This window comes from Puntigrus tetrazona, chromosome 12 (genome assembly GCF_018831695.1).
Source record: "Puntigrus tetrazona isolate hp1 chromosome 12, ASM1883169v1, whole genome shotgun sequence".
Lineage (NCBI taxonomy): Eukaryota > Metazoa > Chordata > Actinopteri > Cypriniformes > Cyprinidae > Puntigrus > Puntigrus tetrazona.
In genome coordinates, this window is record NC_056710.1 from 19739023 (window position 1) to 19751522 (window position 12500).

General features: G+C 36.2%; 2 protein-coding genes across 3 annotated transcripts in view; one reads left to right on the top strand and one right to left on the bottom strand.

The window, feature by feature from the left end:
* LOC122355150 (inhibitory synaptic factor 2A) overlaps positions 1-6591 on the top strand; it is a 35278-nt gene extending 28687 nt beyond the window's left edge. The window contains exon 4 of the mRNA XM_043253184.1: positions 6190-6591. Coding sequence (XP_043109119.1) covers positions 6190-6373 — 184 coding nt within the window. The 3' untranslated portion in view covers positions 6374-6591. The remainder of the gene's footprint in view (positions 1-6189) is intronic.
* Positions 1-12500, bottom strand: part of dock1 (dedicator of cytokinesis 1) — a 214595-nt gene that overhangs the window by 114644 nt on the left and 87451 nt on the right. The gene's annotated exons all lie outside the window — the stretch shown is intronic.

Genomic DNA, 12500 nt, shown 5'->3' on the forward strand with positions numbered 1-12500 from the left:
CACCGATATGCAGCCATATTGACCAAATAATCAAATCACATATTTCTGATGAAGCAAATTAATTGTTGCATGTTTTGATTCCTTAGAACAGATCATTTGAACATTTTGCAACTAAACTTTAACCACTAAAACATCTTAAAATGATCATATAAGTAACAAAGCATACAATTTACTAGGAAAAATTGTGGGTGATGTAAATGAATCATTATACATTTTTATTCATAAGTAAAATTATATTAATTATATATTAAGTCATTATATATTATATATTAATTGTTATTTAAAAATTAAATTAAAAATAATATATTGTAAATAGTAATATTAATATATTAACCTAATAAATATAACAAAAAATTGCTGGTTAGGAAAGATTTGTGGGAAGGTTCATGCACTCAAACTGACCTTTTTTTAAACTTGGTGCATATCGTGTTAAAAAGCGGAAGATATTTAAACAAGGCTAAACTTGTAGATCTTTAGATGTTTTTTGAACAACCAAAAAAGTTGAAAGTGGGTCAAGAAAAAAAAAAAAAGTTCTGAGACTTAAATTATCCAGAGATCGGCACGAGAACAGACAAGACACAGTGGAAACTGACACCAATGAGCTGGAGATGTGGGAGGAATGTTTCTCCAGTATTTTCTGACTTCATTACCTCTCTCTTTCTTTCTCTCTCACACACACACACACACACACACACACAATTTGTTCTGATGTGACGAGCATCAGGTCACAGCAAACACTTAACCGCCACAGTGATGCATTTCCTGTGTAAACGCCGAGATGAGAAGACCTCCGACGTTAATGAGCTTAAACAGGAGGAGCAGAGCCAGATCAAACCACTCCTCATCCTCAGGGATGAAGGGAAGGAGAGCCTGCGCCACGCGGGGCAATAGAGCCCTTATCAACGGCTTTCAGTTTCTAATTAGCAGCTCAGAAACAGAACGGCATCAGGACTCTCGCGCTTGACAACAGTCGTGGGTGGAGAGCAGGAGACACGCGAACGATCAATGAAGTAAACCACGCAAACACCAGAAAGAGAGAGAGACAGAGAGAGAGAGACACAGAGAGAGAGAGAGAGAGAGAGAGAGAGAGAGAGAGAGAGAGAGAGAGAGAGAGAGACAGAGAGAGAGAGAGAGAGAGAGAGAGAGAGAGAGAGAGAGAGAGAGAGAGAGAGAGAGAGAGAGAGAGAGAGAGAGAGAGAGAGAGAGAGAGAGAGACAGAGAGAGAGAGAGAGAGAGAGAGAGAGACAGAGAGACAGAGAGAGAGAGAGAGAGACAGAGAGAGAGACAGAGAGACAGAGAGAGAGAGAGAGACAGAGAGAGACAGAGAGAGAGAGAGACAGAGAGAGAGAGAGAGAGACAGAGAGAGAGAGAGAGAGAGAGAGAGACAGAGACAGAGAGAGAGAGACAGAGAGAGAGAGAGAGAGAGAGACAGAGAGAGAGAGAGAGAGAGACAGAGAGAGAGAGAGAGAGAGAGAGACAGACAGAGAGAGAGAGAGACAGAGAGAGAGAGACAGAGACAGAGAGAGAGAGAGAGAGAGAGACAGAGAGAGAGAGAGAGAGAGAGAGAGAGAGAGAGAGAGAGAGAGAGAGAGAGAGAGAGAGAGAGAGAGAGAGAGAGAGAGAGAGAGAGAGAGAGAGAGAGAGAGAGAGAGAGAGAGAGAGAAGAGAGAGAGAGAGAGAGAGAGAGAGAGAGAGAGAGAGAGAGACAGAGAGAGAGAGAGAGAGAGAGAGAGAGAGAGACAGAGAGAGACAGAGAGAGAGAGAGAGAGAGAGAGAGAGAGACAGAGACAGAGACAGAGAGAGAGAGAGAGAGAGAGAGAGAGAGAGAGAGAGAGAGAGACAGAGAGAGAGAGAGAGAGAGAGAGAGAGAGAGAGAGGTCTGTCAAACGAGAACCACGTCATGTTTGGCTCAACGCTCTTCTTCACTAATGCAAATGAAATATCGATGTTCTTTGGACAGCCACTTTACTGCGTTCCTCTCTAATGATGCTCTGGTTTATATTGTGGAGAACCGTATTGATCCAGAGAGAAATATTAAACATTGATTTGCGATTCGAAAGCTAGAAATTGTGAGCATTGACACGTATGTCATGCCTCGACAGAAAGAGAGCCACACGTCGACTCACAGAACAGAATTATTGCTCCCATTAAATGGAAATATGAAGAGCTTATGAGGTCAAAAATGAGTTTAATTCTTCACATCTAAAAGTGATTTTTCACAACACAACTCTGAGAGTCATTTCTTAAAAAACACAGATAAATCAGAGAGAATCGGTGTGAGTACATTTACAAATAGAGCTTAGAAACAAACTTGATTTCAATTTTAAAACCACAAATATTTACTGAAAAATAAATGCATGTAAATACTTAAGAAAAATATATGTTATGTTTATATTAATTATATCTATATAGAATATAAAATATACAAATATAAATGTATAAAAGTATATACATTTAAATTTTCAAATATTTTCAATATTTTCACACAAACTTATTAATTTATTATGTAAACAAAAACTTAAGAATAATTTATATAAAACTGTAAGTTAAGACATTATAAATGATGAATTTCCAAACCAACCATTTCCAAAAATATATTATTTGCAATTATAAATGTATATTTTTTATTTATGAATTAGCAATCACTAAACAATTTATTGACATAAATAATTAATAAAAATATATAAATAAATGTATTTAGTATTATATTTCAATAGCAATATATTTTGTTAACAGAATTTAATTGTTAAAAATAAATTCACTTAAAAGTGTTTAAAATAATTATATTCCTGTCTATCCATCTATTGGCAGACAGAGATATAATAACGTTTTTCCAATTTTTTTTATTTGGGAGGGGGAGTTTATATAAAGCACAGACATGCACAACAATAAAATACACCGAATAAATAAAAACCATATTAGTTGAGAGGGCTGTGATGATCCCAACAAGCGGCGTCTTTCCTCCGACGGTAAACTACAAAGAGCAATAAACTAGCACCAAACGATCAGCGACTGCGCGCCGCTCTTAGAGGAACTCAAAGCGGCTTGTTCAAAGAGCTTCTTGAGACTTATTGAGATAATGAGTGATTTGTACGTGTCTCTGTAGCGAGAACATGGTCATATTGATAAGGGCATAATTAGCAGGTTGTGCTGTGTGATTAATTTGTTAATTGCTGCAATGCGCTGCGCCTGAATGCAAAGGCCAGACACACAACGAACAAATACACACACACACACACACACACACACACACACACACACACACACCTTACATAACATTCCACTCTTGAGCCTGTTCAACAGATTCAACACAAACGCAGGTTTAAATATAGCCTGGCTGACAATATGCAGTTCGGTGCATTTATAATCCAAAATTCAACATGTTTCTGAAAGACATTTTGCACAATCTGGTGCATGAAATCAACAGGAAAGCACTGCGATTCAAAGACTTTATTTCTCATCTTGAATGGCGTCTGCAAAATAAACTCGTCACAGTGGATGTGTCACATTCGTCAGATATATATTGAACAGGGCTTGCAGCGTCTGTCTCTATCTGCTAATCTGAACACTCTGACAGCCAGAGACGAAGGAGTCTTTCATTTCATTAGCACTCCCTGGACATGACACCGAACTCTCTAAAAGAAGATCAGCAAGATTTGTTTTGGGGGGTTTTTTTCTGTAAAAATGCCTTGGTGCAAATATAATGCTTGACTCAAAAGAAATCACCCCTTGACCATAGTTCAAGAACAGAAAAAGATACATTTGAATAAAAATAAAAATTAAATATAAAATAATTCTTCCTCTAACAATACGAATGTAATTAACAGATCTTGTATAGCCCAAATTATTAATATATTATTATATTATTATTATTATTATTATTATGGAAGAGTAATCAGATATTACATATAATTATTAATATAATAATGTAAACTATAGCAAGTTCTGCATGACTTCCAATGCTTTGTTTATACAAAAACTCAATTATACAATAACTACACCTTGTTTTTATAACAATTGTATAAATTATTATTGAGGAAGAAATTATTAAATTAATATAAAAACTAACTTTCAAATGTTACATTTTTCCTTGTCATGCTTCCTTGATCTAATGGATAAATGAACAATTATTATCTACCTCTACATCTACCACTAATATATAAAACTAAATTAAATTAATTCAACATTTTTCATATTTCAGTTCAAAAATTTAACAACAATGGATAACGGACACGTAAAAAGTAAAATTGTGTAAAACATAACTATAATAAAGAATTGAATTGAATCGCGTCACATCACAGATATCAACATTACCCCAACCATCAGCCACAATCAGCTCCAAGCAGACTTGCCGAGTTTTGGAAAACTTATATTCAGTTGACAACTATTTTCCAAGTCCTTTGAAAATGACTCATTCGACCACTTTTCATAACTTCAAACACAAAAAGCAGCTCAGATCTAGCGCACAGGTCTGTAAGGAAGAGAAATAATCCCTCTCTCCATCTCTTCTCTCTAACGGTGACTGATCTCAGGAATCAGATGTGTGGAGGACGCTGGATTATCTGATCCAGAGGATAAATCCCACAATGCAACACCCGCAGAGACCGAACACGTACACTCGGCCAGCGACATCTAATCTATAAACTACACCGAGAGAAACCTAGTGAAATACACTGCAGATCATTAAGCTCCTCATCTGTTGAACCTGAAGATCTTAAATCACTGCTTAAGACCATCTGGAGACTCCACTGCGCCTCCGTTAGCCTCCGTTAGCGTCCTTCAACCCATTACATGTGAAGATTAGAAAGAAAAATGCTTAAGACGAGCTAAAGCAAAGAAACACACAAAGACTAGTCTGAAACTATTTAATATGGCTCATAGCCTTTTGATGTAAATCCAAATCAAAATGAAGCGATCATTACAAAATATATTTCTGTGTAATGAAAATTGAACCTTTTTATAAGGAAAACTAATAGTAATAAAATTATTATTGTTTTCGGTCTAAAAATAGAATTCATTTTCTTCATGAATGTTGAAGTGAAATGAGTAGATATTTTGTCTTTCTGTCTATCCGTCTCTGTCTGTGTCCCTTTCTGTCCATGTCTCTGTCTTTCTCTCAGTCCGTCCGTCTCTCTTCCTGTGTCTCTGTCTGTCTGTCCGTCTCTCTTCCTGTGTTTTTGTCGTCTGTTTGTCTCTCTTCCTGTGTCTCTATCTCTGTCCATCTCTTCCTGTGTCTCTGTCTGTCTGTCCGTCCGTCTCTCTTCCTGTGTCTCTGTCTGTCCGTCTCTCTTTCTGTCTCTCTGTCTGTCTGTTCGTCTCTCTTCCTGTGTCTCTGTCTGTCTGTCCGTCTCTCTTCCTGTCTCTCTGTCTGTCTGTTCGTCTCTCTTCCTGTCTCTCTGTCTGTCCGTCTATCTTCCTGTGTCTCTGTCTGTTTGTCCGTCTCTCTTCCGGTGTCTCTGTCTGTCTGTCCGTCCGTCTCTCTTCCTGTGTCTCTATCTCTGTCCATCTCTTCCTGTGTCTGTCTGTCCGTCTCTCTATCTGTCTGTCTGTCTGTCTCTCTTCCTCTCTCTTCTGTCTGTGTCTCTCTTCTGTGTCTCTGTCCGTCCTGTCCTCTCTTCCTGTGTCTCTGTCCGTCTGTCCGTCTCTTCCTGTGTCTCTGTCTGTCTGTCCGTCTCTCTTCCTGTGTCTCTGTCTGTCTGTCCGTCCGTCTCTCTTCCTGTGTCTCTGTCTGTCTGTCCGTCCGTCTCTCTTCCTGTGTCTCTGTCTGTCTGTCCGTCCGTCTCTCTTCCTGTGTGTCTGTCTGTCCGTCCGTCTCTCTTCCTGTGTCTCTGTCTGTCTGTCCGTCTCTCTTCCTGTGTCTCTGTCTGTCTGTCCGTCCGTCTCTCTTCCTGTGTCTCTGTCTGTCTGTCCGTCTCTCTTCTTGTGTCTCTGTCGTCTGTTCGTCTCTCTGTGTCTCTATCTCTGTCCATCTCTTTCTGTGTCTCTGTCTGTCTGTCCATGTCTCTGTCCATCTATCCATTTGTGTACATTCTCGGTCTTACTGTGCACAATTCATCTGTGCATCTCAAAGAAAAAAAAAAGTCAAATATCATTTTAGACACCATTTCATTCAAGAAACCACATATTTATCTTGTTAAATACCCCGATCGAATCTGAACCTGTATTTGTATTTTGTGTTTTGTGCCGCAGCGTTGAGCTGGACTTTAAACTGCAGGAAGATAAGCTCCAGCCTCTGATGAAGAGACTGTGTCCCGCGGACGAGTCCTCGTTCCCCCCTCTGCCCTATCCTCAGGAGACCATCGGCTCCACGCCCAAACGCAAGTCCAAAGCAGAGGCCAAGAAACACGCGCGCTGGAAACTCTGGTTTCTGTGACCCCAGGATTACACACAGCTGACCATCATATTATCAGTGCAGGAGTTCAGAGACAGAGAGCATCGCTACAGGAGCATCTGTTCACTTCATCTGAGTTTTTTGATCAGGACGATTCAGGAAAATCCTATCAAGTTTTTTTTTTTTTGGTCCTTTTGGTACTTTATGGATGCGAGTACTGAACCACGTTTGGAAATATCGCAGCTAGTATTTTATTTATATATATATTTATATATATATATATATATATATTTATATATATATATATATATATATATATATATATATATATATATATATATATATATATATATAAATAACAGAATATTGGAATTTTCTCTTGAGGAACAAAGGAATAATGAGACTATTTCCCTCATACAGAGTGTGAAACTGGATCAATAATTTTTTTTTTTTTTTGGCCGTCATCCTGCAGGATTGGGAAATCAGGAAGATTTAAACCACAGACGATACACAAGCTTTTCATTTCAGTTTTCTCTTCCTCGTGGAAACCACAGCATTAAACAGAAGCACAACTCTTCAGATGCACTGGATGATGTTTCTCACAGAGGACTTCACCGATCTCACCGGATACCGAGAAGGGAAAATTTACCAGAGGACGTAATTATTCAAGCCCGAGCCGGTGAAGTCACAACGAGCGCATTACATGGGATTTATACAGAAATAATCTTACAAGCCTCTGTGAATTCATACAAACTTTCATATACTATTATTACCAGGAAAGAAAATTAAAAGGAAAAAAAGTATGACTTATTTTTCTAGATTCGTATTAATCACATTTAAAGATTTTCTAGATGCACTATATATGTATAAACTTCTCTCACTTATTGAATTATTGAAATTATAAGAAACATTTTCAACTCTGTTCGTTTAAAATGATTTCATTACAAATGATCTTCTTCTATAGAGTGCATTAGTCCTGCTCACTTTTTCAGCAGAGCTGGTTCTGGAAGTATTTCTCCCATTCATTTTTACCATAAGGATGTTAAGCATTCGTTAAAGTGCTGTAAAGCCATGAACCAGCATGATTTGGCCAGCAGGCATTTGGAAAATAAGACAAAAAGGTAAAAGACTGTGTACTTAACAGCTTCAACGAGAGGAAAAACTACAACCCCATGAACCATCGCAACTTGCATAATTGAAAAACGGCAGAGAAATATAAGATTGATTGAATAAACAGAAACAATATATTTTAAGTTCAATGCTTGTTTGATGCCATTTGCTCACTGCGACTCTCTGATGGGTGGAGTTTTCTGAAAAGCATTATGGGTAATGTAGTTTTCTTTGCAAGGGATTTGACTGTTAAACATGATTATTTAAAATACACCAAGTTGAAATAATGGGACCTAAAGCTTCAACAAAAGCATGCATCAATGATTAACGACATTGGCACCCACAGTACGTTTATCTATAGGAAGCTATTGTTAAAAATCTACTTCCCTATGGAGAAAATGAACTGCATTTTTATTTCTGGAACCCGACTGTTGCACTCTATTACAACTTCTTATAAAAATAGGAAACAACAGTAAACGTTCACCTTTTTGTGCCAGGAAGTTATGTAATGCAGCCAATATATAGCTGTGCTCACGTAAGATTATGACGAACTCTGATCTGCAATATAGAAGAAAAAAAAAAAAAAAAAAGTTTGGCCAATACAGGATCTACATGTCTTAGATTGAGCTGTTGGTGCAATATAAAATAGCAAGCTGTTACAGGACAGCATATTACATTAATATTTTATTTGTTTTTGGAATTTATTTTGAATGTATTTTTACAGTAACCCTAGAGTGTGACATCACATCCTGGCTGTGACCACACTCTACAGCCGCACTGAACACTCAGAGCAAAGAAGAAGTGTGTGTGCATTACAGGTCTGAGAGGGTAATGAGAGATGACAAACTGCATTAAGAAAAATAAGTCTAAAATGGAAATGAGTTTGCTTTCAGAACTTATTTTTTACAACAATTAAACAGATTTCACCCAGAATTTTCAATACCTTAATACAGTCATATTCAACAAATTAAGACAAAATAAGTAATACACTCTCACACACACGTGTATGTATATATATATATATATATATATATATATATATATATATATATATATATATATATATATATATATATATATATATATATATATATATATATACACACACACATACATATACATACACACATTAAATTAAAAACTTAATTATATTATTTTATTAATATTATAATAATTATTTGCTTTTACTATTTATAATTAGTGCTCTCAAACTAAATGTTTCTGTTTACATAATGTGTGTATTGTATATATTTATTATACATATATAAATACATGCACGTATATATATATATATATATATATATATATATATATATATATATATATATATATATATATATATATATATATATATATATATATATATATAAAACAAAAATGTAACATTCAATATATTTATATGATATAAATTATATGAATAGAAATTCATGCAAACATAGAAATACTGCGTGTGTATATACATACACAATTATGTAAACAAACGTATTTTGGATGCGATTAATAACGATTAATCGCTTGACAGCACTATTTGTGATATATTTTCATATTAATACTTTAGTACAAAAATTCTTGAACATTAAGAAAAAAAAACTTTAAATAATGGTTCTTTCTATTTTAACCTTGATTTCAGAGAGAACAATACGTCTTTGTCATTAAAATGGACTCACACGGCCAGCGAGAGATGAAGAAAATAGGATAAAAATGAGAATCCCACACAACCTCACGTCATTTCTACATCATCAAGTACTTCTATGCTCAAACAGTTCTTAGAAAATGCCTCGTTCTTTCCTAACATTATACAGGACACATATACACTGCAAACTAAATAAATGCATCAAACGAGGCTTGCTTTTTAACCACTGCACCTGGAAAAGCCGATCTCAGATCCTTTCTGGTTTTATTGAATGAACACTCGGTTGTCACTACAGTGAGTGAAAAGCAATGCACAGAACAGTGTGTACAGAACCAGAGTGAAACCCACACCGAAATATCACACGTTCATTTTTTTTTCATGAAAGAACATTTAAGGTGATCAAAATATCTAGCTAAACAGGGTTAAAATCATCTCATCAACGATACCGATTTCAGCCCACAGAACGACAAGAGCAAAGCATTCTGGGAATGTGACAGCAGAGGCCAAAAACAGCGTGCCATCTGCAGATATGTGCCAAAGTCTTTAAAAAAAAAAAAAAAAAGGGCAAAATAATCCACTGCATTCCACTGAATTCACTCTGTCCCTGAAACACACTTCAGCTCCTCTCGTATCACAGTGGTTGTGATTCTCAATAGCTCTACTGTAGCCTAAAGAGACGATTAGATGTTTTCTGTTCCTTAAAAAAAGTGCAATTGATTTATTATGTGCAATATTGTGTATTTTATACAGTTTTTAAAACTATTTACTATACAAAATAAAACTTGAAAACAATACAAAAGGCTGGCTCTGAGTCTGTCTGATGCTTATAGGCATAAAAAAGACATTAATAAAAGCAAAAAAAAAAAAATCTATTGAAAATAAAGCATTTTATTCAAAGCCAAAAAGTGCAGTAGAAACAAATTATTATTTAATATTACATACATATGATATAACTGCACATTTATCCACTTTTATGAAGGAGAGAAAAAAAAACTATTTAACTCCTAAATCAATGCAATGAGGTAAATAAATAAAGGTAGCTGACATTAAACCCCTCCAATGCTTTCAACGGTCTCACATCAGGACAGTGTGATGTCTTTTTCACTGGGAATTAGTTTTTTGATCTCAGGGACCCTACTGTTACTGCAGATGCTAATTGCGAAAATGTAATTATATGAGAAAAGCAGCTTTCGATTGTAAAGAAAGTGAGATCTGTTCCCCGTCAAGTTCTCCATTCATCCCCCCAGATTACACCGGATAATAATAAACCCAATGCAGCAGGGAGAAAGAAAAGAAGTATAAAAATACAGAGCCCATGACTACGATTCACTCCAGATGGTGAGAGTTCATGGCATTGATTCTGTGGAAATACTTCATATTAGTACAAAGCCTGACGTGAGGATAAAGATAAAAGTGAAAAAAGTTTCAGAAAAACACATTAGAAAAAAATATTTAATAATAAATAATAATAATATATATATATATATATATATATATATATATATATATATATATATATATATATATATATATAACAGCAATAAAATGGGAAAATGGAATGAAAAAAATATCTTCAACTGTGCATCTTCTGTGTAAAATCAAATATAATCAAATTAACAAAGAAAGCCATTTTGGAGCAAACATATTATATTTAACAATAAAGAACAAAAGAAAGAAACAGCCCTATTATGTGTTAAATCAAAGGAAAAGGTTCGTTAATCTGCTTTTCCAGTGAGACAAATGTTACTCAATGTATTTCTCCGCCTCACTTTCATTCCCAGCAGCAAAGCGAAGGAGAAAGAGTTATTAAAATTCTCCAGGTCACAATGAAGGAGTGTGTGTGCGGGTTTCCATGTTTATTAAGCAGGGAATTCCCATGCATGCTTGCAGCGGCAACCGTTCGGTATTTCCCATGCGAGAGAGTTTGGAAAAACTCATCTGAAAAGCACTTAAAGGAGGACAGTCAGCAAAAACCCACAGATAGAAATAAATCAATCCGAAGAGCCTCTCTATCATCACAAATGTATATTTAATGCGGGGAGAATGTGGTGAGAATGTAGATCTAGGAGGGTTTTGCTGCACCGATGCTGCAGAACGGCACCTGCCGTCAAGTCCTGCAATGTCAATCAAACAGGGCAGCCAATCAAAAGCCTGCTGACCCCTCCTACTGCAGAGGAATGGGAGGAGCTAAAATACTCGAGCACAGATCCTGACGGTGAGAGGAAAACCCTCCTGAATGCAATGAGACGTATGAAGAGACAAACACTAACATCAGATCATTAAAAACTGGAGTGATCCTCCAGATCTTGTCATCCGAGCATGCAATATGCAAACCACGATGCTATAGAGGTCGTTCTGAGTGGTTTTCAGCATACTGCTAAGTGTTCTGGATGCTTAATCATGGCATCGCTAAGTATTTGCTTATGTACATTAGTTGAAAAATATCAAAGTATCACTCTTAGGTCTTTTATCCATGAGATCTTAGCCTCTTATTTTCACTACTACATGATGAGATGTGTCATCCATATGGAAATCAATCTGTAGAAATCTGTTTAAGAATATTACTTTAACCTGACTTTCTTTCTTTACTGTAAGTGTGCATCTGCATGCAGGACGAGTGTGTGTGTGTGTGTGTGTGTGTGTGTGTGTGTGTGTGCGCGCTGATCAGTCTCATTTAAATTCTACACTCACATCCAGCAAAACCACAGAGAAAAGTTAATGCATAAATCTGAATCCAAGCAACAGAGCCCTGACGAACAAGGTCAGCTTGAGAGAGCCGCCCACAGAGAGCAAACACACACACACACACTTTGTACTATCAATCAACACAAATCTGCAGAACATGCATTCTTTAACATGCTCATACATAAGACATAGCTGCAATCACAATGATACAATAAATAAAAAGCAGGGGTTGGGATTTAGCTTTTTTCTGCCTTTGGCAATGCTGCAAAATGTAATTAAACAGGTTTTTTTTCATGAATCGTCATGTGTAAAAACTAGAACATTTCACTTAAATATTTTATGCGTCAATTTAACAAATGCGTACTTAAAGAACTAAAATCTTTCATGCAACCAACAGAGGAGCTAGCAATGCCGAGAACATGGGTTTGATTCTCAGGGTACATGTACATGAAATACAATAAATGCATACTAAATATAGCTAATGCACACACATTTTCTAGCATCTCAAACAGTAGAACATGGCACTAGCAATGCCAAGGTCATGGGTTTGATTCCCAGCGAATGCATGAACGCTAAAAATAACCAATATCTCCAAGTCAAAAGTTCAGTTCCCAGAAAATACCCGAATTCATGAGTCCATTTGGATAAAAGCGTCTACCAAAATGCATAAAAAGTAAAAACATAATAAACATTCACCAACAAATAAATTGCAAAAATGAAATACAGACTTGTTCAAACATT